Genomic DNA, 27891 nt, shown 5'->3' on the forward strand with positions numbered 1-27891 from the left:
AAAAGTCCCTCCCTAGCATTCCTGTAGGCCCCCTTCAGACACTGGAAGGCTGTGATAAGGTATGGCTGGAGCCTTCTCCTCTCCAGATTGAAGAAGCCCAACTTTTTCAGCATGTCCTCACAGAGATGTTCCAGCCCTCTGATCATCTTTGTGTCCCTCCTCTGGACCTGCACCAACAGGTCCATGCCCTCCTTGTGTTTGGGCTCCAGAGCTGGGCACAGCACTGCAGGTGGGGTCTCCTGAGAGCAGAGGAGAGGGAGAAAATCACCTCCCTCCAACTGCTGGCAACACTTCTGTCGGTGTGGCCCAGGATTTGGTTGCGGCTTTCTGGGCTGCACTTGCACGTTGTTGGGTCATGTTGAGCTTCTCATCGACCAGCACTCCCAAGTCTTTCTCCTCGGAACTGCTCTCAATCCATACTCCACCCAGCCTGTATTTATGCTTGGGATTGCCTTAACCCAGAGGCAATTCTTCAGTTTCCGGAGGCTGTTATTAGTGAAAGTTTTTCACAACTGCTTGGTTTTGCTCTATATGATAATATGTGGGATTTCTCCACTTTCCAGACAAACCCTCTTGTGTTGAAACTTGATGTGCCAGGTTTGGGATTCAGCAGATAGAGCTTAAAACTGAAGATACTAAGAACACCTGCAGGTGCCAGCATACAGTATGTGCACTATTAGCAGAGAAGGAAGCTGGTTCTAAAAGACAAAAATCCTGATTCTTGAAGGGATCAGTGCTAATATAAAGCATGTTAGCTTCTGCATGGCCCTGATATAAATGTACTTTCTTGATTGATACCTGGAAGTGTCTGAGTAGCTGAATGGCCCTTGAAAGCTACATTAACTTTGGTGTCTGGTGTGGGGAAGAAAAGGCTCTCCCTTCTAAGCAACGGAAATTTGTATGTTCAGTGATGAAGATTTAGAAATATTTTCTGCTGGAAGTAGTGACTTGTCTAAATCCTGGAGTGTTTGTTACTGAAACAGGTCTAATCCTCATACTGGAGTAAGAAGTTTTGGAGAAAAGACCTACAGCTTTGGGGCAGACCTAGTAACCACCCTTTGTTTTAATGGTAGACCAGAGCGTTCGAGAGGAATGATTTCTGAGAGTTGCCGAGGTGAAAAAGCTTGCTTGTGTCTCAGTTCAGTTACTAAGTTAGTACAAATTAATTTTCTGCTGAAGAAAATTTTAGAAGAGATGTTCTAGTGAGGGGTCTCATTTCCAAGTCCTGTTTTGATGTAGTTCAAGGTTTTCAGACAGTCCCTGCAGGAGAGGACAGAGGCTGAAACAACCGCAAAGCAGAGGCAAGCCCCTGTGTTCAGTGCTTTCTTGATGATAAATTAAGTTCTCTGTATGGTCAAAGTTGTGGTGGGCTTGACATGGTCTTTAGTGTTGCTTGTTGGCCTTGTTTGTGGGATGGCTTGTGGTGCAGGTTGTATCAGTTTTGCTCTGAGACTATATGTTTCAGGGTAAAATTGCTGAGATCCTCTACCAAGTCACTTAACTTGTGCAATATTCTAGGAGGTGTGTATCTGCTGAGGAAGGTGTTCCTGAGATTAGCTGCAAATGAAACAGCTTGCTTTGTGAGGTGTGTTCAGCGTAGGGACAGCTGGATCACACTAAATCCAGTTGCAGGGTGTGAGAGAGAGCCTAGAGCAGCCCAAATTTTATAACTTGGGAGGGAAGAGGAAGGAGAACTTTGGGGGAGGGAGCAGTGATAGGAGATTTTTGCCCATACAGTTCCTCCCCTCTTTCACCTTTCTGATCAACTGCCTTGTAGTAAGCTTGGTCAGGTGAGTGAAGTGCACATAGGTGTGTGCTCTGACCCATGCTGGTGTTCATCTGCTCCAGCTGTAGAGTGGGCGGTGTTTAGTTTTTTCACAGAATCTACAGCCTCTATAAAGTTGGTTAAATGTCTTCTGTTGTTTTTTCAGATTTCCACTTAGTTGTGATACTTTTAAGTTTTTTACTATTTGAATGATGCTGATAATAAGTCTTCCCTTCTCAAAACTGCTGGTCGTTGATAGAAGCCGTGTTGAGTCAGATCCTGTTAACTGAAGTTAGGAGATGTGGGTGAGCTGACAGGACTCCCCTTCCCCAGGGCTGCTCTCACCGAAGGGAACCCCTGCAGAGAGGTTCACTCATGTGCTTCCAGTACTTTTAGGGATGCGTTGTCTTTGCATGTCCTTACCTAGTGAAAAGGAATAACGAGTTTACGGGGATGAGTCATCTTGCAGCTTTAATTTCTCCTACAGTTGTTAAGCAAAATGTCTGCTCCGCATCTGGAGGCATGAAATTCTATTGCTAGTGAAAGTGATATTTGAATGATGTAAATCTGCAGAGAAAGTAGTGCATGTTTGAGGTGTGAGTAAACAAACTCTTTAAAAGAAAATGTAGCTTTGCAATTGCTGCTTGGATTTCCAGATTTTTTGAACTGTTTTTCTTCATCAGAACATAAAACCCCAACATTTATCACTTTTCCTTAATTTCCTTCACCTCCCTCCTTTCCCAGTTAGGAGTTTTGGAGGTGGTAGCTAGATGCCCTCTAACCACATTAGAAGACTGCCAGTCCTGGCTGCGTTCAGTTCCATGCTGGGTGAACTCAGTTTGTTACCAGATGCTCTAGAAAAGTACCTTTAAATGTTTCTCAGTTTCCAGGTGTCTAGACTCCATGTGTGTGTGTCGTTGTATTGTGAATTGAGCTTAAAGGCAGTAGTGTTTTTTTTGTCCCCTCATACTGTTGCAGGCTGCTTTAACAGTAGTGAAGATAAGTAACAGCAGTGCTTTAGAGGAATACCATGGATCATCTTCTGGTGCAGAAATTTGCCCTGTGTTTTCATAGTTGAGCTGGTGGGAGTGCATTCGTGGCCAGCTGCTGGTAAATGACTTGAAGTGTGTCTATGGAGCAGCTTTTCCCTGCAATAGAAGCTTTGTGACTTTCCTAAAGATCTTTGATTTCTGAACCACGCTTGAACTTGGAGTAGTTCTCAGTGAAATAACAATCCTTTTATAGCTGAAACTCAGTCAGTATCATTGCTGTTTATGCATTGTGTGAACCAAAATGCTGCTGCTTGCTTCTGTTGCCAGTGCAGGTCTCCTTATTCTGGTAGTGTAAGACTTACAAGGCTTTTTAAATTTAACTTAGATCCATTTTATACATCTTTAATTGAATCTTCAAGGTAGAGCTTTACTGTAAGGCAGATAGTGTTGAGTGAAACTTAGTCGTATATTTGGATCTTGTGAGCTTGAAGACTACAGGAATGGATCATAATTTATATCTTGTAACTGTGAGAAACAACTGACAAAATTTTTACTTTGAAAAAAGCTCCTGACCAGGCTTTCCAATAAATGTACCTTGGGAGAAGCTACTTTGGCAAGATTTCTTAAATGTTTATATTAGCTGTAGGAAACATGTCTTAATGAAGACCATTTTTATTTTCTGGTTAAAATGGTGGAGAGTTGGTAAGAAAGCAATGCAGATATGCAAGCAGTGTAGACAGTCTTTTAAAACTGTGTAAAGAAACTACTTATTTCTAATGTCTTTGAACTCCATTTAATATGTAGTGGTGAGATGACAGTGTTCTTGAGTCTTTCACTAACACAGTAGCTGTTGAAAGGTTGTTACTGTGTTTGGTTTTGCCCACTCGCTGTTTACTGGATTCCTTGTTTTCATGAAAACTTGGAGGGGGGAGAGAATATTATGAAACTTCCATCTCAGTTGTGAATAAGCATTGGGTTGCAGAGTTCTTAACTGACCTGGAACTTGGGCTGTTGGACAAAGGTTGAGCTTCAATCTTTCATGGTTCAGTAGCTACCATTTTGAACACATTTTTGGAATGATTCTGCATACTGTCACTTGGGAACACTTGTTTAAGACATAATTGCCCCCATTACTTTCTGCAGACCAAAAATCCAGAGGTCCCTTAACATCTGGGTTTTTGGGGATTATGGTACATAAGCTTATTTTGTGTATGTCTTGATTAGTGATTGATATTTAATTGCATTTTTCAGGGGAATAAAATCAGCAGTGTTGATATTACAAAATGACAAAACATCCTCCGAATAGAAGAGGGATCAACTTTGAGGTGGGAGCCCAGTTGGAAGCCCGTGACAGATTAAAAAACTGGTATTTTTTTAAAACCATTCATATTATATTAACTCTAAGTCTTTAATATCTTATACACTTTGTATTGGTACAATATTTAGAGTCCTCATCATTAGTTTGTAGGAAAATAATTTATAGAAGTTTATATACCAGTGATTGCAATGGGCGATAGATGCTGATACGCTGTGCTGGCTCTTAAGAAGTGTCCTGGTGCTGTCTTCGTCTGGGAAATAGGAATACCCATAGATCCAGTGGGACTTCACACTTTGGTACTCCTGAAATCATATTTTAAGTTCTGTGCTATACACAGATTGCAGAGCAGAGATTAATGGAGAGAGAAATCCTTTGCAGTATGGATTACCCAGGGTAGTTCCTTGCTACGGCCTTTCACATTGCTGTTGTGAATTCATAGCTTTAAAGTCAGGTTGAAATTGTTACAACCTGTGGTCATTTGAGGGCAGTCAACTTTAAAATTAAAGAACCAACTAGGGAAACTCATTCCACACTGAGAAGTCTGCTCTGGAGCCTGTCTTGTGGACTTCAGTTGTGAGGAAAAACACTTTTTCTTGACTAATCTCTGCAGTAGGAAGGGGGGAAAAAAGGCCTAAAAATTACTTGGGCTAACTTTGAACCTTCTAATGTCCATTTTAGGAAGTCAGATCAAAAATTAGTGTTTATTAATACTCAGTGAATGAGGCATACAGTAAAGATTCCTGGAGTCAAAGTCGTTTTAAATACAGGAATTGATATGGTTTTATTACCTCCTTAAGCTCTCTTCTTTCTCCTGAAATCAGCCACAGCTGACTTGTATTTAGGAGTATGTGGGTAAGACATGACTGTACTTTAGACTGGAACCTGCTGGCAGATTAAGCCTGCAGGAGTCACAGTGTTGTGAACAATCTGGCCATCCCAGGAGGACAGGGCGCTGCCTTCGACACGGGCCTTGTTCCAAAACACCTTGGTTGCATGCAGAGCATTTCTCTACTTCCCAGGTGCAAGTGTATTGGAATTGTGGCTATGAGTAAATGTAGGTCTTTGTGGAGAGAATGTGAAGTACAAACATTAAATCATACTTGCATGTCATGCTGGCTTTCCTGTGTAGTTAGGCTGGTCTGCACACATCTTCTGTATTCTTCAGCTTTTTTTACACAGAAAAAATGTCATGCCTGTAAAAATGAGAAATGAGATTTCTTAGCTCGTCTGTAATGTAGGCTTATTAAAGGTGCAGCTTAGTGTAGATTGTGTTTGAGTAAAGCTAATAACTCATGTCTGTGATTGTTATTACCCTTCTGACACATTTGGATGGCAACAGTATCTCGAAGTATGGCTGTACGTAGGTCTTACATGTGAAAATTTTGGGGAGTTAAACATCTACTGTACTTTCCAATATCCATGGCTTAAATTTGAATTTTGAATATGCTGCATGTCCAAAACCAAGCCATGTTGTTTGATCAAAAACACTTGATCTGAAATGACCTGTCTTACCCACAATGTTTTTTCAACTCTCTGAGCTCTCAACTTGGTTATTAACTCTCCAGTTCTGAACGTTTTCTTTTGCCTGATAAGCTTTTGAAACCTGAGTCAGAAAGTCTGTGTTTGCTTGACTGGTGACCTGCCCATACTTCTGTTTTCAGGGTTTGTGAATCAAAATATGTAAGAGCTGAAGGCTTATTTTCTCTTAGCAATACCAGTGGTGACAGACTGAAACACCTCCCCAAGTGTGGAATTGTGGAGGTCAGCAGACTTTGACACTGCTACTTTGACCTGGCCCTGTGTGAAGAGGGCCACGCTGCGGTCTGGTTACAGTGTGCTCCTTCTACGTGGACACAGAACTTTACACTTGCTGATACTTGCTTCCTACAGTGCTGGACCTTCAGAGGTCCTTTTCCTATGTGAACTCTTGTTGCTGTGTTGGCACTTAAGTGTGAGCAGAAGTCTTTTGCTTGATCAGAGGGCTGGCTTTGATTCTGTGTTCAGTACCAAACACAGCAGTCGGTTCCTGGGCCAGTGTTGCTTCTCTGATGGCAGTGGCACTTTGGAAAGTGTTCTGTCTCAGAGACCTGTTTAAGTGCCTTTCGTGGCAGTGGCTTGTGCCCTGAAATGCTAGCTCAAGACTTTGAGGGTGTTTGGATGTGATACCCTAGTGAAGAGGAAAAAATGATGTGTATGACAGCTGAGTAGTCAATGCAGAATCTGCTCTTTGCCAAGGTGCAAAGTGAATTTTGCATCTTTAGAGCTCTTATCAAAGGCTGCTTTGTAGCATCTAGCATCAAAACATACTGGAAATCCACTTCATTTCCCAGTGCAGTTGCCTGTCACCACCTAGACTCGAGCTCCAGGGAGTACTGTCAGTACTTCTGGTGCTTGGCTTGGTTCTTAGGTGTTGGTTGGTGCATCAGAGCTGCCATGAAGGACTTGTGACAGTGTCGTTCATCCCCGCGCACTGAAGCGGGAGGGCTCTGGCCATCAGGGAGTGCCTCTGTGCATGCTGATGGGTCTCTTGGTCCACAGTGCTGGAGCTGAGGATGGAGTAGTGGGACTGCTCCCTGGGTGCAGTCCTACATGGAGAGGTCCCAGAGTGGCTATCTGTAACGATGGGCATCGATCTGCTGTCCCAGTGGAACTGGATTCTTGAAGTTTTTGCAGTGGATCATTTAAACTCTTCAGTCCCGACTGGCTGCACACCTCCTCTCTTACTGTTCTGTCTGGTGTGCGAGTAAAATTGACGTGAAGGGACTTGGATTCTGGGTGAGGCTCTTGCGTATTGAAAGCAAGATTAGTATTGCTGTTGTGCTGTCCTGTTAAGGTTTAGGTTGTCAGTTCCATGAGTTTAATGCCTCAGGCTGTTAGGGCTTTCTTTCAGTACTGAAAAGATGAAACTCCATAGCTGTTGTCCTTCATAGTACTAGTTCTCCTAGATGCTTCCTTTCCTCTCAGCATTGCTTTGAGTGCAGTAAAATTCTCCATTCATAGCTTCAAGAGAGAGGGAGTATATGGCAATTCCATTTAGGAAAGGAGAGGGGAGGGAGACAAACTAGTTCAGGACTGCCATAGGAACTCATTCAGTCAGCACCCTGATGATGAATTTCCAGATACTTACCTCTTCCCAGAAGAGGGTGGTTTTACACTCATGTCTACAAGAAGCCCATTTTTGTATTGTTTGTTGGGCTCTTTCAGCAGTAATCTGAAGCTGCCAGTCATTGTTAACTCTGGGCTGTTGAGAGTTATGCTATTTGATATTTTTTTGCTTGGGTTTTTATCAATACTGCTGCCAGGAGTCTGGGCATCTCGGAGGCTTTCCCTTACTGTTTGGCCACTGCATAGGGTCTGGAAAGGTACAAGCTCATTTATCATTCCTCTTGAACTGAGCTGGAAAACTACTTGCTCTGGCCTCCCAGAACAAGTTGTGTCTGATTTCAGCTTTTCACAGTGTTTTAGATAAATATTCAAATCAGTACCATTTGGGGATTTCCTACTCAGGAGCAGTTAGTTGCCTTGGGAACCCATGGAGTCAGCTGAATGCTTCCCTTGTGGTTTGAGGGAGGATGTGCTGGGCCATCCCTAGACACGTGGCAATTGCACTCTTTTTTTCAGGCCTTAGCCAGGCTTCAGCTATTGGCCTTTCACTTTGTGTATCCTACCATAGTATGTTTTCTTGGTAAGCAAATCTTAACTTTTTTCAAATTGCCTTTCCCCCTTGCTGTGTTCAGAGGCTTTTTGTGCATGTGTATGGATTAGCTGTGTTACTGCTCCTCCGTGTAGCTCTGCGAGGCCTTGTGCCTCCTGGCATGGCATGCTTGCTCCCTGCTTTGAAGGCTAGGGTGCAGCTCTTGCTGGAGCTGTCATTGTGTGGTGCTCAGAGCTTTGAGAACGTATGAGCCTTTCTTCTTGGTTTTGAAATTGCCAGTGCTGTGTTTTGTCTGAAAGGAAGGTAGTATCACAGACAGGGGCTATCAAGAGCACTGAATATGTTTGCTGATGTTGGTTGGTTTAGAAAGAGATGATTTGTTCAGACTCTGGAGCATATTAGAGTTGGAGCTGGCTGAGAGCACCACTTCACCTGTACTGTCTCTCAGCTGGGCTGAAGTTTTGTTCTCTGTCAGGTGATTTTCCCTGATGATAAATCAGTGGCCCTTGCCCCATCAGGGAGTCTTTAAAAGGTGAGATGGGATAGGGGCAGGTGGTGCTGGTGTGTGGGTCTGGGGTGATGGTTCTGGTGGAGAAGGTTCTTCTTTACTGTGTGTAAAGCAGGGAACAGTGTTGTATCATAGTTGGCTCTTGTAATTTGAGCTTGTCTCTCCACAGTGGGAAGAAGTTGGTGGGTTATTTCCCTCCTAGGAAGCTGGTAACCAGCTAAAAATGTCCCTGCCATAAGTATCTCCCTCTTCCTCTCCACAGCTTCTGCTGCCTGTGTTTTTGATACTGTATTGGGATGAACCAATAGCACAGGTTGAGGCATGTGGCACTGAGTGTGAGGCAGAGCCTCAGTCTGTAGTTGCAGTAGAAGCCTCTGGTGTGGCCTGTCTATAGTTCTTTTGAACGAGTCATGGCTGGACAACTCCCAGTTCTGCTGAAGAGTTTCAGGTGTAGGTAGCTATTCTTTTAATCCTTGTAGAATGGTAGCCTGTGTTGAATTTAAGTCTTAGTTCTGACATCTCTGGGTTTTATTTTAGCATCAGGCTTGGTCCTTTTGAGATGCCATTTCTTTCTATGACTTGTTCTATCTTCTGAAGTGTGATTTATCAGATAAAGAATATTTCATAGAGGTCTTTTCCAACCTTTATGATTATAAGATTATCAAGTCCAACTATCATCCAACACTACCATGACCATTAAACCATGTCCCCAAGTGTCACATCTACATGCTTTTTGGACACTTCTAGGGATGGGGACTCCAGCACCTCCCTGGGCAGCCTGATCCAAAGTCTCACCACTCTATCAGTACAGAAGTTTTTCCTAATAGCCTGCTAAATCTGTCCTGGCACAACTTGAGTCCAGTTCCCCTCATCCTATCACTGGTAACCTGGGAGAAGAGACCAACACTCACCTCACTCCAATCTCCTTTCAAGTAGTTGTAGAGAGCAGGAAGCCTCTACTCCCCTCAGCTTCCTCTTTGCCAGACTAAACAATCCCAGTTCCCTCAGCTGCTCCTTACAAGCCATGTTCCCCAGACCCTTCACCAGCTTTGCTGCCCTTCTCTGGATCTGCTCCAGCCCCTCAATGTCCTTTTTATACTGTGGTGCCCAAAACTGAGCCCAGTACTCAAGCTGTGGCCTCAGCAGTGCTGAGTACAGGGGCACAATCACTTCCCTACTGCTGGCCACAGTATTTTTGATCCAGGCCAGGATGCTGTTGGCCCTCTTGGGAACCTGGGCACACTGCTGGCTTATGTTCAGCCAACTGTCCACCAGCATCCCCAGCTCCTTTTTGGCCTGGCAGCATTTCAGCTACTCATCCCCAAGCCTGTAGCATTGCCTGGGGTTGTTGTGACCAAAGTGCAGGACCCAGCACTTGGCCTCACTGAACCTCAGCAGTTTGCCTTGGTCCATGGATTCACCCTGTCCAGATCCCTCTGCAGAGCCTCCCAACCTTCGAGCAGATCAACTCTCCCACTCAGTTTTGTGTTGTCTGTGAACTGACTGAAAGTGCACTTGACCCCCTCATCCATATCATTGATACTAAAGATAACATTGATATTAAAGATAACACGTGGACTTGTGTGGTTGTGGGTTTTTTCCCCCCCCTCATCCCTTCAAGAATTCAGTGGGGCCTTATCTTTCCTATACAAGTAACTGAAAACACCAACCTGTGAAGTTTTCCCTCCGGCACTGTTACTGTGGAGGGGAAAACATCAATTGTTAGGATGTTATGTTCAGTTGGGATAGTGAAGTATGCTGTGCTTCTGAAATACTTCCTGAAGTTACAAATTACCAATGCAATTAAAGAAATGCATAGTTTATAAGGTCTTCCTGATTAAAAACAGCTGAATTTGACTTATCTCAGATTCTTTGACTCCTAATATACTGAGAGATTTTTGTTTAAAAGTCCCAGTACTCTGCAGATGGAGTTTAACTCTGGGGACCTGACACTTAAATTAGATTTAGCACGCCTGTTAGACTTTTGCTGTTACACTGGGAAGAGAGGAGTGAGTGTATTGCCCTCCAGATCTTACTCTTGATAAGAGCGAGCTGAAGCTATCAGTTTTGTGGATATGTGGAATTTCTGTGTGTAAGGAAGGTTTTTCTCACTTCTTGATCTTTAGTTACGCTTTTTTTTTTCAACCCCAGACTAAGAACTCCTTGGTTGTTTCCTCTTCTGAAGCCAGTATTTGCCTTTGCTGTTCAGTTTTGAGATTTGTACTGTGCAGAGTACTTAGTCATTTTGTAGCATCTTTATTGCTTGTACGAGTGATACATCAAATAATACAAAGCTTGTAGAAGCTAAAGGTGGTTAGGTGTAGTTGCTTGGCCCCCCATCACACCTGACCATGCAGACCTTCAGATGCTTGCTTTTGACCATGCAGAAGGCTCCATTTGTGTATGTTTTGTACTCTAGTGAAGTGTCTGAGACACTTTACCTTATTCTTAATGTTTTAATCTGCCTCTTCACCAGGTACCCAGCTCACATTGAAGACATTGATTATGAAGAAGGGAAGGTGCTTATTCATTTCAAACGCTGGAACCATAGATACGATGAGTGGTTCTGTTGGGACAGCCCTTACCTGCGTCCCCTAGAGAAAATACAGTTAAGAAAGGAAGGATTGCATGAGGAAGAAGATTGTGCAGTAAGTAGAAAATAGAGGATATTGGAGTATGTAACACTTAAATGTGCAGTTGTATGAATTGTGACCATTAAAATGCTTCCCTGTTGCTGTGTTGCCTCCTGTATAAAAAAAATCAATAATTTAGATGTTTTAATGAGGTATGTTTCAGTCATTCTCTGCTGAAAACACTTCTAACTACTGTCTTTTAGGGATTTCATATAAATGATCAGGTGTTGGCATGCTGGTCTGATTGTCGCTTCTATCCAGCCAAAGTTACTTCTGTTAACAAAGATGGTAAGGAGTCACTTTTAGTTTTGTCATACTTGTTAGTAAAGCATTTATAATTGTATTCCAGCCTTATTGCCTAGATGGAGAGCAGTACAGCAGACAGAAGTGTCAAAAGTTTTATTGTCAATTATGTTTTAGTCTGCCATCAATTTTTTTTTACCCTAACCTTTTACCCCTTTCATGAGATGAGAGAATTGTCTGCTGGGGTATCCAGTCTAAGTATTTGGGAAAAGTTGTTTCTTCTTAAGTTTATTTATCTATGCATCTATTTATCAAGAGATGCATAGAACCCCTGACAAATAGGGGGTGGGGGGGAAGGTAGGGAAGCAGCATAGCCATGTTTGTCCATTTTGAGTATCAGTAAGGAACTATGAAGGACTTGTCCTTGTGCTTTCTCTGGACTGTGTTATAAGATCAAGGAGAAAAAGTCTGTGTCATCATCTATTGGAGTATTCCACCAAAAATATTTTTGGTTTCATGAGGGAAGTATATCTAAGGAGCAGGTCTAAGCTTAGACATGCACCTTTATGCTTACCCTAATTATTTTTGGTAACTTCACCATCTCTCTTACTCGGCCTGTGAAATGACCTCTGCTGTTGAAGTTTCTAACAATACAGCTAAGGCAGCTTTAATCTAGGACTAAATAAGCAGCTGGAGTATTGGAGCTGTTGGTAAATGCTGTAATTAACTTCTGATCTTTAAACTCTTATACTTTATTTTCAAATTTTAGGTACATACACTGTGAAATTTTATGATGGTGTAGTTCAGACTGTCAAAAACATTCATGTCAAAGCTTTTTCCAAAGATCAGGTAAGTATTGTTTGTGCTGTTAGTGTATTCTAAAATCAGTAGTTCAGGTGGCTGGATTTGATGAATTACAAAATATAAAATAAAGTATCTCTATTGCTGACATACAATAGAGCTGAAATAAAATCCCTCAAAACGTTATGCAAATCTTCATGTTATGATTTTCAAAGCTCTCAGGTTGCAGCCTGATCTAGGTGGGCTGCTGTTGGCAGAGACATTGGACTAGATGATCGCCATAGGTCCCTTCCAACCCCTGCCATTCTGTGTTTCTGATGGATGCACCTCTTGACCTAAAGAAGTCATAGACACAGGAATAAAACAGTTCTCTAAAATTACTGCAGGATTCAGAGTGCCCATACTAAAGCTAGTGGTAGGTTATTGAAACCTAATAACCAACTTTGGTTGCTTCACCTGTTTGAGATTAGTTTAAATATATACATCTTAAAAATGAAGGGATGGGAACTATGGAGTTGAACAGAAACTATTTGTTCCCAAAGTAACTACTTGATAGTAGTTACTCGAGACTTTTAAGGAACCTGTCTAGTAATTTTTCGCCTCAGAACTTTGAGAAGGTAAGTTTTGTTTTTTTCACCAGTCCACATTCTGCTTCTATGGTTTGACTGTTCTACCAGCCCTTCATCTGCTCAGTGCTGTGGGTCAGCCTTCAGCTTGTGGTGGAAAGTAATAGTGAGCCATTCTAAAATAAAAATTAGTACAGTTTTTGCCCTGCTCACGGTGAGAATGATGGGGTGCTGCTTTGTACTTCAGTTTTCATGTGTGGGCACCTTGTAGGAAAGGCTGACAAGTTCTAGACTTGTGTAACTTGGTTAAAACTCCTTAGCACCTGCTGCAGAATAATTTTCGTTGCATGAATGGTTTTAAGTTTGAAATCTTAGCACGTGTTCCTGTGTGGTAGCCATAGCCTGTGTTTTTAGTTATGCCTTCTGGTACTGTCACTTTGAGCAATGAAATTGAACCCCTGCTATTGTACAAGTCTTAAATTCAGATGCCAGTAATGAATATTAATAGGTACAGTTGAAATCTGTCATTGTTGTGAAGAGGCATGCCAGTCCCTGGAGGAGGCCTCCAGATTTGTGAACCTGCCAGGTTGGGAGGGAAGACTGTTTCAGATTTGCCACAAAAGTGCTCTTAATAGCTTTCAAATGGTAGAAATTGTGCCTGGTTGAGGGTTGACTGATGCTCACAAGGGAACTACCTGAAGGATCTCATTGCTGTGAGAATTGTTTCTGCCGTATTTAATTTTAAATACATGAAGTTGAATAATTTTTTAAATGTTCTGCATAAGAAGGGCAAAATATTTTGTCTTTCCACTCCTCTTTGGGGAGTTTCATGTTTCTACATAATTTTGGATAGGTTTTGAATCCCTTTTCTTCTCCACTGTCCGGGAAGATTTCTTTTAACCCAAGAAATAAGTTATGCTAGAATATTTTTTCTGTCTTTAAACATAAAGGGAGAATTCCCTAGTGAGCTGTGTTTACACAATTGGAAGTGAAGGTTTAAAAAAAAGTATTTGAGCCACTGGAGAGCTCAGGATTCAGTCATGAATACAAGTTACTGTGTGGATTCAGGTACAGCATTAATACATGCTGTACGTGTGGATTCAGGTACAGCATGCTGGCAGTGGAGAGAAAGTTTCTTGTCCCTGTTCATCAGTAGGAAAGGCTGTAGCCATGAAGAAGCACATGACTCACATCTTAGTTGGTTTGGGTGGTGGGTGTGTTTGAGGGTTTTTTTGTTTGATTGTTTGTTTGTTTTTTGAATAAAACAAACCCAACCCCCCAGAAACCAGACAAGAAGACCCAAGAAACTAAAACAACAAATAAGTCAAAAGAGACTCCAAACACACCTGATTTTGAAGGGAACCATGCAAGCTGGTTGTCTTTAGTGGCAGTGTTAACTCGGACCCTGTGTAGAGGGTGTAACTGCTGTATTGAGCAGCAATGGTAAAATGCTGATGACCCGCACAGTGTGAATGTACTTCTGCAAGGGCACACAGCTTTTGAGAGTCCAGTAACACCAAGAGGTAATTCAGACATACTGTTTTTATGGCTCTGTTTCTTGAGAATAATTAAGCTAGTTAATGGGTGTTCCATACCACATACTTGATTCAAATCAGGTGGTTCCATGAACATCACAATTGATGAAACTTAATGTCTGAAGGTTGGTTGTGTTTGGGTTTTTTTTGTTGTTGTTTTTTAAATTAATGGTTAAGTTTCCATTGAAGCTTCTCCCATAGCTGTGGCCATTAACACTCTTAGAGAAGACAGATTTTTATGATGTCTGGTAGAAGTGATGCTTGGATACCTAAGAAGGTAAAGACTTTCTTCCCTGATCCCTAGCTATTTTCATGAAATACACAGCAATTTCATAGAATCAAAGAATAGTTTGTGTTGGAAGAGTCCTTAAAGATCATCTACTTTCCATCCCCCTGCTGTGGGCAGGGACACCTACTAAATCAGATTGCTCAAAGCCCCATCCAGCCTGGCCATCAACACATCTAGGGACTGGGCATCTACCACCTTTCTGGGCAACCTGTCCTAGTATCTAACCACCCTCAAGATTTTCTTCCTTGCATCTAATCTAAATCTTCACTCCTTCAGTTTACAACTGCTACCCCTTGTCCTGTCACTACACTCCCTGATAAGTGTCCATTTTTCCTGTAGTGTCCCCCTTAAGTCCTGAAAGGCTGCTATAAGGTCTCCCCAGAGCCTTCTGTGCTCCAGGCTGAACAAACCCAGCCCCCTTAGTCTGCCTTCATAGGGGAGGTGCTCCAGCTCCCTCGTCTTCATGGCCCTCATGTGGACCTGCTCAAGGTCATTCTTATGCTGGAGGCACCAGAGCAGGACCCAGCACTGCAGGTGGGGTCTCACCAGAGCGGAGTAGAAGACAGAATCAGCTCCCTTGACCTGCTGGCCACAGTGCTCTTGATGCAGGCCAGGATGTGATTGGCTTTCCAGGTGCACATTGCTGGATCATGCTGAGCTTCTCATCCACCAACGCCCCCAAGGCTGTCTCTGCCTGGCTGCTCTCAATCCATCTGCTGTCCAGCCTGTATTTGTGCTTGGGGTTGCCCCGACCCAAGTGCAGGACCTTGCACTTGCCGAACTTTGTGAGGTTTGCACGGGCCCAGCTCTGTAGCCAGTCAGGGTCCCCCAGGGTGGCATCCCTCCAGCGTGTTGGCTGCACCACACAGCTTGGCGTCGTCCACGGACCTGCTGAGCCTGCACTCAGTTCTACTGTCCCATGTTGCTGACAAAGATGTTAAATGGAACTGGTCCCAGTACTAGCCCCCTGAGGAATACCACTCATCACCTGGACGTCGAGCTGTTGACTGCAGTTCCTTGAGTGTGACCATCCATCCAATTCCTTATTCACCAGGTTATCTATCCATCAAATCTGTGTCTTTCAGTTTAGAGACAAGGATGTCATGCGGGACTGTCAAACGGTTTGCAGAAGTCCAGGTGGATGACATCAGTTCCTCTTCCCTTAACCACCAACACTAACCCCACTGTAGAAGGCCACCAGGTTTGTCAGGCATGATTTGCCTTTAGTGAAGCCATGTTGGCTGTCACAAATCACTTCCTTATTTTCCTTGTTTCCAGGAGAATCTGCTCCATGATCATGTTGGGCACAGAGGTGAGACAGGCTGCCCTGTTGTCTCCTATGTCTTCCTTTTTTTCCTTTTTAAAAATGGGAGTTATGTTTCCCCTTTTCCAGTCGGTGGGAATGTCACCAGACTGTCATGACTTATCAAAAATTATGGGTAATGGTTTAGTAACTTAATCTGCAAGTTCCCTTAAGACCTGTGGATGTATCTTGTCAGTTCCCATGGACTTGCACACCTTCAGGTTCCTTAGGTGGTCTTGAAACCTGATCTACAGTGGGCAGTTCTTCATTCTCCCTGTCCCTGCCTTTGCCTTCTGTGACTTGGGCAGTGCAACTGGAGCACTTGTCAGTCAAGACTGAGGCAAGAAAGTCTTTGAGTACCTCAGCCTTTTTGATATCTTTTGATCTCACTTTTTTGAAAAAGTGGGGTTTTATCCACTCTGTGCCAAGTATGGTTGAAATAATATCATAGAGTGATTGAATTGCACAGTCACCATTTTACTGCATGAAGATTATTTCTTAGGACTGTGGTCTGAAAATTACAATCTTACAAGATACTAGTTCAGGTAAGCTGTGTACAGATAGGAAGGTTGGGGTGGGAAGAGGCAAGATGTAGTGTAGTGCAAGGAGACAATGAGTCTGTATCCTCAGAGCTTTGTATAACCCGAACTGGCTGTTCTGCTTTCTTTCCCCAAGGAGATATCAAAGCATTTAGCCTTTCTTATCCTGTTATCCTTGTTCAGAGCGAGCTTGTGCCTTGCACAACTGTGGCTGGAAAGGAGTGTGGTTGATCTTCAATGCTTCAGGTTATTAGGCAACAGGAAGGGAGAAGTTGGTTCAACTAAAGGCGGTTTTGACACATGATTAAATATAAATTATTAATCCTAACAGTTAGAAGGTTTCTGGTTGTCAGAACAGAGAAGTTATAGGAGAGCCCATAGCAGTGTCATTGGAAGGGTGAAAAAAAAAAAACTGGCTTTGACCCCAGGTGAATCTGCATCACAAAGCAGAGGGGATATTGAGTAGCAGTGAACCTGTTGATAGAGGGATGTTATGCCTGGTTTTGTGTTGTTTTGTAAGAGCTATGGGGAAATCAGGTTAGAGTTGAATATTTTATCAGTGGCTTGCAGGCTTTGAACTGTTAGGGTTTTCATAGCATCATGGTGAACACAGATTACACAAAGCAAAGCTCAGAGTTTGGTTATCAAATTGAAATTGAAATGTGTAAATTTTAACACCTTGTGGTTCCTGATGAAGTTAGCGCATTTCTGTAGCATTCAAATGACAAGCTAAAATACTGCTCTGTTTTGAATGAGGCTCTTTTGTGCAAGGAGAAGTTTTTTGTATCCAGGAAATTTAGCAGTTTGCCCTTTTCTGTGCTCTTGGTGCCGACTCTTCAGTGTCCCAGGTAGGCTTTGCAGGTAGTACTGCACAAGCTGGTGTGGACCTAACCTACATGTGAGAATGAAGAAACAGCAAATCGTTTAAGCCACGGAGCTGTTAAGGGTGAATCTGTTGCACTGTTCTGTTGAAGCTGCATGGCTCCTTGGGCAGTTCAGGTGCCTCCAAAGTTCTAGTCTGTGGGGTGCAATAGAGTGTATGCTTTTACCCTGGGAAAAATTGGACAAGGATGCAAGCCTACTAAATACAAGGGGGGGGGGAAGACTTTCAGTCTGCAATAAGTTAATTTTCCTATGTCATTCTCTTCATTTTAGAATATTGTGGGTAATGCTAAGCCTAAGGAAAGAGGTAATGAAATTCCGTCATCTCCTGAAAAGCGGGAGAAATTTAAAGAACAGAGGAAAGCAACAGGTAATGCAAAGAAAGACAAGGATGAAAAGACATTAAAGACCGAGAAAAGAGTTAAGCAACAGGATAAAGAAGGAAAACTGATAGTCATCTCAGAAAAAGGCAAGGTCTCAGAAAAGAATATATCTAAGAATGGAAAAGAAGATAAAGAGAATATATCAGAGAATGATATGGAATATTCAGTAGATACAGAACTTGAGAAGAAGCCTGAGAATGACAACGTGAAGATTCCACAGGAAAACACAAAAGAAACTAAACGAAAACGTGGAAGACCACCAATAACACCTCCAACTGGTATGTAGCTAACCTTGCACGTTTAGACCACGTATCAGAACCCTTCCAAACACTCCTAAAGGAGTGGGCAGAATCTTGTTCTTTCACAGCCTAAGTCTCTAGAAATTTTTAAAGAGTTTTAAACTCATCTTTGTTCAAGCTTGGTTAGGGCAGCTAAAAACATACTTGCTAGTCAGGTTTGGAGCTTCAGTGGTTTGGCTAGAGATTAGATTTAGGCAAATAATCTTCATCCGTTATAAAACGAATCCACGGTAGGATTAAATGCTGATACGTAGTCTGAGGAAAGGCAGGTGAGATTTTGTTTGTGCAAGCTCAGTATTTTATGTTGTGATGCTTGGGAATGTTGCGGCTTCATGTCTGCAATTTTTCTTTTTTTCAATTTTTGTTCTCTTTTGAAATAGAGCCAAGTTCTCAGACACTGCAGCCTATAACTTTGGAGTTAAGACGTCGGAAAATACCTAAAGGAGGTGAAGTTCCAACAAAGCGTCCCAGGCTTGAAAAAAACTTGTGTGAGTGTTTTTTAGTATTCAGCTTTCTTGTAAAGAAAAGTTCTCTAACCCTAAGTGGAGGGTGGGGAAAAATCTGTAGTGTTAACCTTGACCTGTGATATGTGAAATAGCTGGAACGCATGCCTGTTCCCCTTAAATGGGCCATTCATACTGTCACATTATCATGCTGAAATCTCCTCCTAAATCTTGGAAGCTGAGTTTGGATAAAGGAGCCACAAACTGTGAGTCATGATGTAGAAGTTCATAGACATAGAGGAAGCAGTAATTACATTGGCTCCAATATGCAGAAGGTTATAAGAACATTTTTCTAGTTGTAGATACTCTTCATTTTCCAGATGGATCTGCCACATTGTTTAGCAAAGAAACTTTAATACTAGAGAAATATTCATCTTACTGCAGTCTAATAGCTTCTAATTTAGCTTGGAATACTGTGTAGTGATGCTGAAGAACCTGTGTGTATTGATGAGGAAAGAAAATTCCATGTAGTAGTATCATGAACAAGGAGATGAAGATCTGAAGGAAGCTGTCTTTCACCTCCTTAGCACCACAGGGTCTTCAGCCCACATACGTTATCCAGTTTAGGGTCAAAGTTTTTTGTATCTGAATTCTCATCAAACTTTGTATTACTTATTTCTGTGGGACAGTTGCTGTTTAAAACAATGTTTTACCAGTGAGATATTGATCTGTATTCTTGCTTGAAGTCTGTTACAACAAGTCGAAAGACCTATAAGATAGGTTTTGCTCTATTTTTATGCTTATTTAAAACTTCTAATATGATCTGTAGCTTTTGCAGAGAAGTCTAATCACCAAGAATTTTGCTGTTAACCTGAGTTCTTTAAAAAAAAATACAAAACAACCCAAACCACAACCCCTTCCTCTCCTTGGGGAAAAAAAAACACAACCCACCCCAAAACAAAACAACAACACACCACAAACAAACAAACAAAATCCCACCCAAACCCCCTCTCAAGCTGTGACTTTGAGGTTAGATTTTGCTTGTGGGCTGTTTAGTCATCCTGTAACTGCATGGTGCCATTAAATTTGTCTGTTGCAGCTCAGGAAAAATTGAAGAATTCTTCAGATAACCCTGAAAAAGACCAGATCAGGAGACGGTCTTCAAGACTCTCATCTGGTCTTAGCCATGAGGTTTTAAATGCAGATCTCACCACAGTATCAACAGAAATTCAGTCTTTGAAAGATGCAGCGTCTAACCAAAAGGAATCTGAGAAGGGTAAGCAGCTTCCTGCTACATGCTGGATTTCTGGTGACATGGCAGTCATCTAGCTGTTGCAAGCACTGTATTTTCATTTGCATAACCTGCAGGCTGTGTATCTGCAGTGAAGACCTGATGTCATCAGCAGTGCAGAGAACTCGGGGAAGTTTTGTCTCTCTCTGCTACCCTGAGTGCCTTTTGCTTTTGATTCCCTTTCTGTCAGTATCCCTAGCATTTCACTTGCATGGTGGGAGGTTCTGCAGTAGAGGCATAACTGGCTGGCATAGCTGGCCTTGCAAAAGGAGAGCTCTGTAGGTTGTGGAATAACTTAAAAGAAACATTGTGGTGGGTTGTTTGGTTTTTTTTTTGTTTTAGGGATGCAAGTTATGCTTGTGAAAATGAGGTAATTATGAAGTCTTAACACTTACAGATTGAAGTGGTAACCCAAATGCTAAACTTACAGTTTAATCCTATTGTTGAATGCCAAAAGCATCAAATGGGATACTTCTGAGCCTGGGTGGAGATAATGCTCTCTTTCCCTTTTGGGGGAGCTCTGGGAATGGTTTGAGGAGACCTGACTCATTTTAGGCTATAAATAGTTAGCAGCGTCTGTGTTTCAGAGCAGATCTAAATTTAGGGGGTTGCTGTAAGTAGCTCTTGTAAAGGCTTAATTTTGTGTTTATACAACAGCAAGCAGTTTGGCCATGGATGGATATCTGTCTCTGCTGTAATTTGAACACGCATATCACTGTTCTGGAATGCTTTGCTCAGTGAAATTTTTTTGCTCCATTCTAGTCCAGTTAGAAATTCCTGTTGAGTCTGACCAAAGTTTCAGTGAACAAGGATCTCCTGGGAACACGTCACACAGTACAGCACTCAGTACGGACGCCAGTTTACAGGAAGAAAAAGTTGAAGACACTGAGTCTTCCTCTGTCACTGTCAGAACTCGGGACCCTTCTGCTGCTACAGGTTGAAGTTTTGATTTTGTATTTAATATTGATGCATTCCTTAAGGCAGTTGATGCCAGGTGTTTTGTCCTTGTATGGATGTTGCTAACAAAGATTGTGCATTCTTGCAATGTTAACCATGGGGAAAAACTTGTGTTGTTGTTCCTTATGGACTCAGTTTGATCTTATGTTTTGGAGATGGACAGAAATGTTCCAAATGGTGCAAATGATAATTTTTAAATGACTGGGTGTAGTTTTCTGCATGTGATTGGTAAAATTAACAAATACTGTATAAGCTCTGAGTACACGGGCTGTTGACAGCCTGCCTGCAAATTTCTGAAGCAAAGGAAGGATGTAAAAAGTGTTGCTCATTCCAGTGGCTAGAAATTTTTTCCTCCCCATTTTATAGCAGGTAGAACCACTTTATCACACACTTCCTCTGAGTATGGCAGTGTAGCCTCACTGGGGTTCCTTAAGCTCATGTGCTGACAGCTGATGAAGCTCCACACAAGAGCCTGGCAGGTGCTGTTGTAGTTGTCAGCTGTCCAGGTGAGCTAAACTGGTACCCTGTTTATTAGAAGTTTGCAGTGCCAGGTAACTTAGCAGCTAGTTCTGTGCTTTGTAGGTCATTCCTTTGGAATTTGAAGATCTTCTCTTCCAGGGTGCCCTTGAAACTGAACAGGCATCCTTGAATGTAATTTTAAGATGAACAGCTGTGTCCTGTTAGCAAATTTTCACTCTGGAGCTGCTTTTTGCAGATGGCAGGAGGGGCTATTATTTTTTTTACAGAAGCCCTCTCTGATGATGAGCATATAAGGGCTGTTCTGTAGTGAGAGCCTGTATGAACTCAGCAGCTTGTGTTAGGGTTTACAGCAAACAAATCACTTCTACTCACTGTGAGAGAACAAATAAACAAAACAGGCTGGGTTATGTAAAAATATTGCTTCTGTGTATTTGTTGCTGATGGGGAGATGCCTTCTTCCATGAAAAAACTTAAGAGAAGTGGTTGACAGATTTATGGATTTATGCTTAAGTAAAATATCAGCAGATATTTTGCTTTTTCTTCTACTTGCATACTTGTATTCTACTTGAGAACACAGATGCAGTTTAAAATTGCCTTGTTTTATCCTCTTGAACTTGGATCTGTTGGGATGAGATGCTATGTTTTTAGAATCATAGGGTCATTCTGGTTGGAGGAGACCTTCAGGATCATCAAATTCAACTGTTAACCCCTATCCACTACCAAGTCACCACTAAGCCATGTTCCTCAGCACCACATCTACACCTCTGTTAAATCCCTCCAGTAATGGGGACACCACCACTGCCCTGGGCAACCTCTTTCAGGGCTTGACAGCCCTTTCTGGGAAGAAATTTTTCATAATAGCTAATCTAAACCTCCTCTGGTGCAACTTGAGGCGATGGAGGGAGGAAGCAGGGAATGGGGTTCACTTGTACATTTCAAATGTATAAGGTAGTATTTCTCAGTTTTGCTTTTTCAGCATTTGGGAAGCATCGTTTTGGTGACAATTTTGGTGACAGGTGTACCTCTGCATGGCTGAACCATTGGGAGTTCAAAAAGCTATGATCCCTTTGAATACCTTTTGCCTTTATTACCCCTTCCCTCTGAGTTCTGCATGTAGGTGTTGCTGAGCACTTGCAGTTAGGACCTGAGGAGAGGACGGTTGCAGCTGGGGGTGTAATGCCTCCGCGTGTGGTGTCAGCCGCGCTGATGAGATGTGCAGGACGTGGCCTTCTGAGCTGGCTTAATGGGACACAAGTAGTAAAGCTGTGGGACTATGACATGGTTCACTTGCTTGCCCAAAGCTTCTGGTACAGCTTGTGCACACCTGACAACTGGTGTTTCTGTACATACTTGAGCAGGCCAAATTAAAGTTAATTCAGGAATACCCACTTGTATTGAACTCTGACCTGAAGTTCAGTACTGTGGTGGTGTCTGAAAAACCTGCTTCTGAGCATGGGTTTTAATTAAAACCATGTGGTTCAATATTAGAAATGCCAGACATCCACCTAGGTGGACATCCAGATGGGGCAAGCAGGTGTTTATCTATTGGAGAAAACTCAGAAGGATGGGTAACAAGAAGTGTATAGGGTCACCTGAAATCCAAGGACAAAAATCTGTTTCCATATTTAACCAATATTAAAAATATTATTAACAAGTGATTTGTTGGTACAAGAGTTCCAAAATCCATAGACCCTGTTGTGGATGAATCTCCAGTGTTTGAAGGAGGATCTGTGTTTTCTGTATGTGCCTCCCTTGCTCTGGGATTGTGCTGGTGTGCCTTGGTGCCAGTGGGGTGCCCACTGGAGGGGCACGGGGGCTGTCCCTGGGAGCAGCCTGTGTGCACAGTGCCGTGGCAGGGGCCTCTCCAGTGGGATCCAGGCACAGCTCAGGGTGTGGATTGCTGGTGCCTTCCTGCTTGTTAGTCTGAGTGTGCTGTCCTGGGCAGAACTGGTGTCGGAGGCCAAAAGCTGAGCTAACACATTTCGTGGGTAACTACCAAGGGAACAGATGTGCAGTAAGCAGTATTTGGAGAGATGTCTGTCAGGCAGTTCTGTTCTTGGACTGCAACATGTGTGAGTGGATTCTGGGTGCACTGGAAATCCTTGAATGTTGTCCTTGCCTAAAGTAGTTTGAGAAGAGCAATTAGGCAATATGCTCTTTGTTTCACAACTGAGATCTTGAAAGACAGGAATATAAAATAAAGGAAGAAACATAGTTTGGGTGCTAAAATGATGAACAGGAACACTTCTGGTGAACTTGAGAAAATACAAGATTTCAGAAGAAATAAGACCAAAGAAATAGGTAGTTAATGAGGAAACTAGCCCAATTGTGTGAAGTGATCCAAAGCACATTGTAAAAAGCATCAGCTCAGGAAAGGTAAGGGTAATAAATGATCTTAAAAATGATACTGATAGGAGCACTGGAAGAATTCTAGAGAGACATATGTGTTTAATTTAGCAGCAGGTGAAGGAGTAATTTGACCTTCACATAGTATTTCTGTGGAGACCAAGAAATAGAGACTAGAGTCTCATCAGTTTAACAGGCAGTTGTATGTGAAGATCTAATGTGTGTAAACTGCAGTAAGTCAGCCTTTAATTGGAGGAAATGTTAAGTGCTATGTGCGCTGTTGGCTCTCTGAGAGAGCTTACCAGTATGTTGCAGAAGGTGCCTCAGGATGGCAGGCCTTCAGTCAAGGTGCTGTGCTGCTGTCCACTGTCGCTGTCCTGGCAGGAGTCAGTTCAAACAAAGACTTGGTGGGGAGGGGGAAGATCTCCTGTGGACTCGGAGGCTTCACACAGTGACATTTTACTGTGAACTTGGTCATAGCTCTAACCTTGGATAGTACAGAGCAATGAGAAGGGAGAGGTTGTTGACTTCAATGCTGGAGGGATAGTTTTTTTCGCTAGTGAAAGTTAAAGGAGACATTGTTTTTTGACCTTGAGTCTCTGTGCTTAATATTGTAATGGCTAGTTAAATGCTGGATGAGGAGTTTTAATTCTGGTTATAAACAGGGAAGAAATAGCAGGTGGTAGGTCTGTCATTATCCTTCCTCTGTACTCAGGAAAAAAAGCTATGAAGATCCTCTGGAAAGGCAAATGCCTAAAGATGAGTCTAATACAACAAAACTTACTCTCCATAGAACCAGCTTCAATATCATGCGTTGAGCGGAAGTTGTATGAAGTTCCCCTCATTAGGTGTTGGTGTAATGAATTGGCTTCAGAGCGTGTGGCTGAGCACAGGTTCTTCAGAGGTTCTCCTGGATGTGGGGTTGGGCATTGGCTTCCTGCAGTGCCCTGTGGCAGGGAGTTCTGTTGTGCTACTTGTGAAGAAGGAGGATGCTCCTAAATGTGATTGTGATGCTAATAATTTAAACTGTGGGATCGTCTGTCTTTTTCTTACTCTAAATAGATTCTTTTTGCAAGTTGCACTAATTTTTCTTTTTTTGTCTGCTTTCCTTCCCCTTATCCCATGTCTCTGTTACCTCTCTTTTTCTAAACTAAGCTGACAAGATCCTCTGCTCATCTTCTAACTTGCAGCTGATCAGTTAGAAGCTGTTCCCTGTCTCTTCTCCAGAATTTGTCCATCGTGTTGGAGTGGAAGTGCTCTGAGCTTGCATACAGGGCCTCGTCATGACAGTTGTATGATAATGTCCATTTTCATCTTTGTAATATTTTTTGGCTAAGACCCCATTATCCCCTTTTGCTGCAGTTAGGGTTTTCCTGTCTTCGTGTTAGTTATTAAATAGAAATACGATCCTTTTCATTGTCCTGCATGTTGATTTTTAGCTTTACAGTCAAGAGAACCTTTCTCCCTTTGCTCTCACTAATCCACAGGCCCATTTCACTAACCATTCCTGAAATATTTTTTCATTCTTTATGAATGCAACTTCTGATGGTGTACAGTGTATTCCAGTTTTGATAATGACAAACTTTTGTCATTCAACCAGTGTGATCCAGATGTCTGGTTTTATTGCAGTCTTACTGCTTGAAGCAGCATCCCTGTCAACGTATTTTTAAATATGCCTATGTGAAAATGTCTTTCTCCTTGTCATTATCTTTGTGCAACACCCAAAAACTGTCTGCAGTTTTACTATTTTCTGCTCAAAATTAACTGAATATTCTTTCTTTTAACCAGTCTGATGTGTGTGACTTCCTAAGCCTTCCCTGTGTAACAGCCTCCATAGTACCCTTGCTTGTTTTATCTCTGTGGATTGCTTCAAGGTTTTGTTTCTTTGTCATGAGAAGGTACTTAAACGGAGTTTAGCTCACTTACAGCTAGCTAGGATGTTTCTTCACTGACATAACCTTCAAGTATGTCGCTCAGTAACACCGTTTCTGTTGCTACCTGCTAAAGATTTCTGAACAAGCTGTCCTGTTCCCTTATGCCAGCACTGTGTTAACAGTACCTTTAACACTCGTGTGCAGAGCACTTCTGCATATGTGCACTTATTCTTTCTGCACTTATTCTTGCTTGTAATGTTCTGGGTCCTTCTGTGTTCCTTGTTTTCCACTGTTGATATAATTTCTTTATTTTCATTCATGTGATGCAAAACTGAAGGTATGCAGCACTGTTGCTAGGTCTGGGTCTTAGCTTTAGATACTTCTTTCTTAATCCTCCAAGCTTGAAGATACTTGTAAATATGGAAGAAATATTTTAGTACTGGCAAAACAAGTGGAAAAACTACATTTGGAAGCGTTTTTTTAAAAACGACACCACCTTTCCATTGTCCTCTACTTGGTGAGGGATTTTTTTGAGGTTTTGTATGTATGACTGTTGGATGATTGCCTGTACCAGTGTGTTTCCAAATTCATGCCTCTGCTGAGTGCTATAGAGTACAGATAGTAGTGACAATAATCTGATTTACTTTTAGCTCAAAATGTTTCTTTTGTGTATTGCTTAGCAAAAACATGAATTAAAAGTTTCTGAAATGCTGGAAGAAGAAATAGGAATTTACTGGCTCGGGTTTAGGTACAGCCCTAGGTTGCAGAGCAGTGCTATGTAGAACAGTTACTTTAAAACACTCTTCCATTTGAGTGCAAAGACTTTCCTTGCCTTTTTTGAGAAGCTAATTTAGGGGACGTTCTGCAAGCAGTTCTTTTGCTCATTTTCATTCTTTCATTGATGCTGGAAAATTTCAATTTTACTTGAAAAATGTTGTTCTGACATTCTGCTTCCATTGTTCTTGGAAGTAACCAGACTGGTGGTAAGACAGTAAGAACTCCAGAAAGCAGGCAGGAAAATAGTTATAAGCAAAGCAGCAGAACTGTTTTCCTTGGAAAGTGCTTTCACCAAAGATGTGAATAAACAACCAAATAAATACTTGATAGAACATAACCTTCAGTGTTCTGACTAAAATATACAATCTCTGTGTAATTCAGTCTCCTGTCTATGATAGTGCTATATATTGTGATCTTCTCTTTTGGGCAAGGGAGTCATGGAAGCAAAATGTCATTTTTTGACCATAAATCATTTATTAAAACGCTGGTGTCATGACAACCAATTTTGAAGAGCACAATAGGGTGTTTTCCCTTAAAAGCTATTGATCTTAAGGACAGACACAGCATTAGAAGTTTCTTTTCAGCATTTCATCACTAACATGTTTGAATGCATGCACATTTTGTAACTTTTTTGTTATTTTAAGTTTAGGAAACCATTTGATAAATATAGCACATGCATGGGGGAATTTATCTGTTTTGTTCTTACAGTAACAAAACCTAGTAAGAGAGCTGATTTTCTTGCATCAAAAAAAGCTGCAACTGTTGATCAAGATCACAAGTTTAGATGCAAGTTCTTGGACTGTTCAAAATCCTTCCGCAAAGCCAAGTTATTGCATTATCACATGAAATACTTTCATGGAGTGGAGAAGGCTGCAGAATCACAACAGAACCCTGTAAAAAGAAATATTCAAACCAGAGCTTCTTTGGCTTCTGAAAAAGCTAATCAAGAAAGGTCAAAAAGAGGACGGACCTCAGCTGGTTCATTGTGTAAGTATGTTGATGATCTCTTCCTTTTTTTTTTTTTTTTTTTTAAATAGCAGCATGCAGGACAAGCTGGAAGGAGCAGAAATTGGAAAGACAGACCATGTTCTGTAGTGAACTGGCTGTCCAGCTTCTCTTACTCCTTGGTAGCAAGTCACTAGAGCATTAAACTTCCATTCTTTTTTTCAAAACTACAATTCCCTGAGTTTCTGACTTTTTAAATTTTTTTTTTTTTTTTTTTTTCCCCCCTTGCTTGACAAATATCTAAATAGTATTGTTCAAAGACTTGGACTTTTCTGTGTTAGGGAAACAGTCTGGGTAACTGCTAGTTCTTTCCTGTTTCTTACTTAGTCTTTACATTTCATATTCTGACTTGAGGAGTAGACTTGGCCAGAAATCCAGTATCTGTTTCTGCAGTATTTGCTGGTCTCATTGCAGAACCTTGGGCAGGGGAAGTCCTGGTATTTTAACAAATGCAACTGCTACATCCGTAGTTGAAAAAGATCCTCACACAACTAATGGGTAGTGGAAAGGGTTGAAAACATAATGGTTAGGTAAAAAATCACTGCTTCAGTTAGAACTGCTTTGCAGTCTTCAGGATCACATTAACTTCTGCTTCATTATTTTGCTGTCTGAAGTGTTCTTCCTAGTGTCTTGCACAATATCAGTGGCAGCCCAGACTGGTTGTGAACTGCAGTCTTGTTGATAACCTATCCTATCCAGACTTCATTCTTGTGGACTGACTTCTCTTTGTACTGCAGGTCCATAAAAATTGTCATCTTTTGTCTCCCGACTGAGCTTGTTTTATAAAAAACATTTTTCTCTTTGAGTTCCCTGGTGGTTTTTGTCTTTGCATTTGATCTTTCACTACTCTTCTCTCTAAGAATTGCAAAGGCTTGCCAGCTGTTGCTGAGCTGCCGCTCACTACCCTTGCTTTGCTTCATGTCTGCTTTGCTGGATGTGCCCAGCAAATGTTTTCATTTGAGGTTCTACTGCCTGTTGGTAACAAGATAAGTGTAACTTAATGTACT

At 41.9% G+C, this 27891-nt stretch overlaps 1 protein-coding gene across 1 annotated transcript in view; it reads left to right on the forward strand.

Annotated features, from left to right (window-relative positions):
- The first annotated feature begins 4008 nt into the window (after positions 1-4008).
- PHF20 (PHD finger protein 20) overlaps positions 4009-27891 on the forward strand; it is a 53130-nt gene continuing 29247 nt past the window's right edge. Inside the window, exons 1-9 of the mRNA XM_008949104.1 lie at positions 4009-4123; positions 10715-10886; positions 11075-11159; positions 11884-11963; positions 17303-17690; positions 18092-18199; positions 19254-19430; positions 20208-20381; positions 26588-26866. Coding sequence (XP_008947352.1) covers positions 4041-4123; positions 10715-10886; positions 11075-11159; positions 11884-11963; positions 17303-17690; positions 18092-18199; positions 19254-19430; positions 20208-20381; positions 26588-26866 — 1546 coding nt within the window. The 5' untranslated portion in view covers positions 4009-4040. The remainder of the gene's footprint in view (positions 4124-10714; positions 10887-11074; positions 11160-11883; positions 11964-17302; positions 17691-18091; positions 18200-19253; positions 19431-20207; positions 20382-26587; positions 26867-27891) is intronic.

The sequence above is a fragment of the Merops nubicus genome, unplaced genomic scaffold (assembly GCF_000691845.1).
Source record: "Merops nubicus isolate BGI_N331 unplaced genomic scaffold, ASM69184v1 scaffold21071, whole genome shotgun sequence".
Taxonomy (NCBI): domain Eukaryota; kingdom Metazoa; phylum Chordata; class Aves; order Coraciiformes; family Meropidae; genus Merops; species Merops nubicus.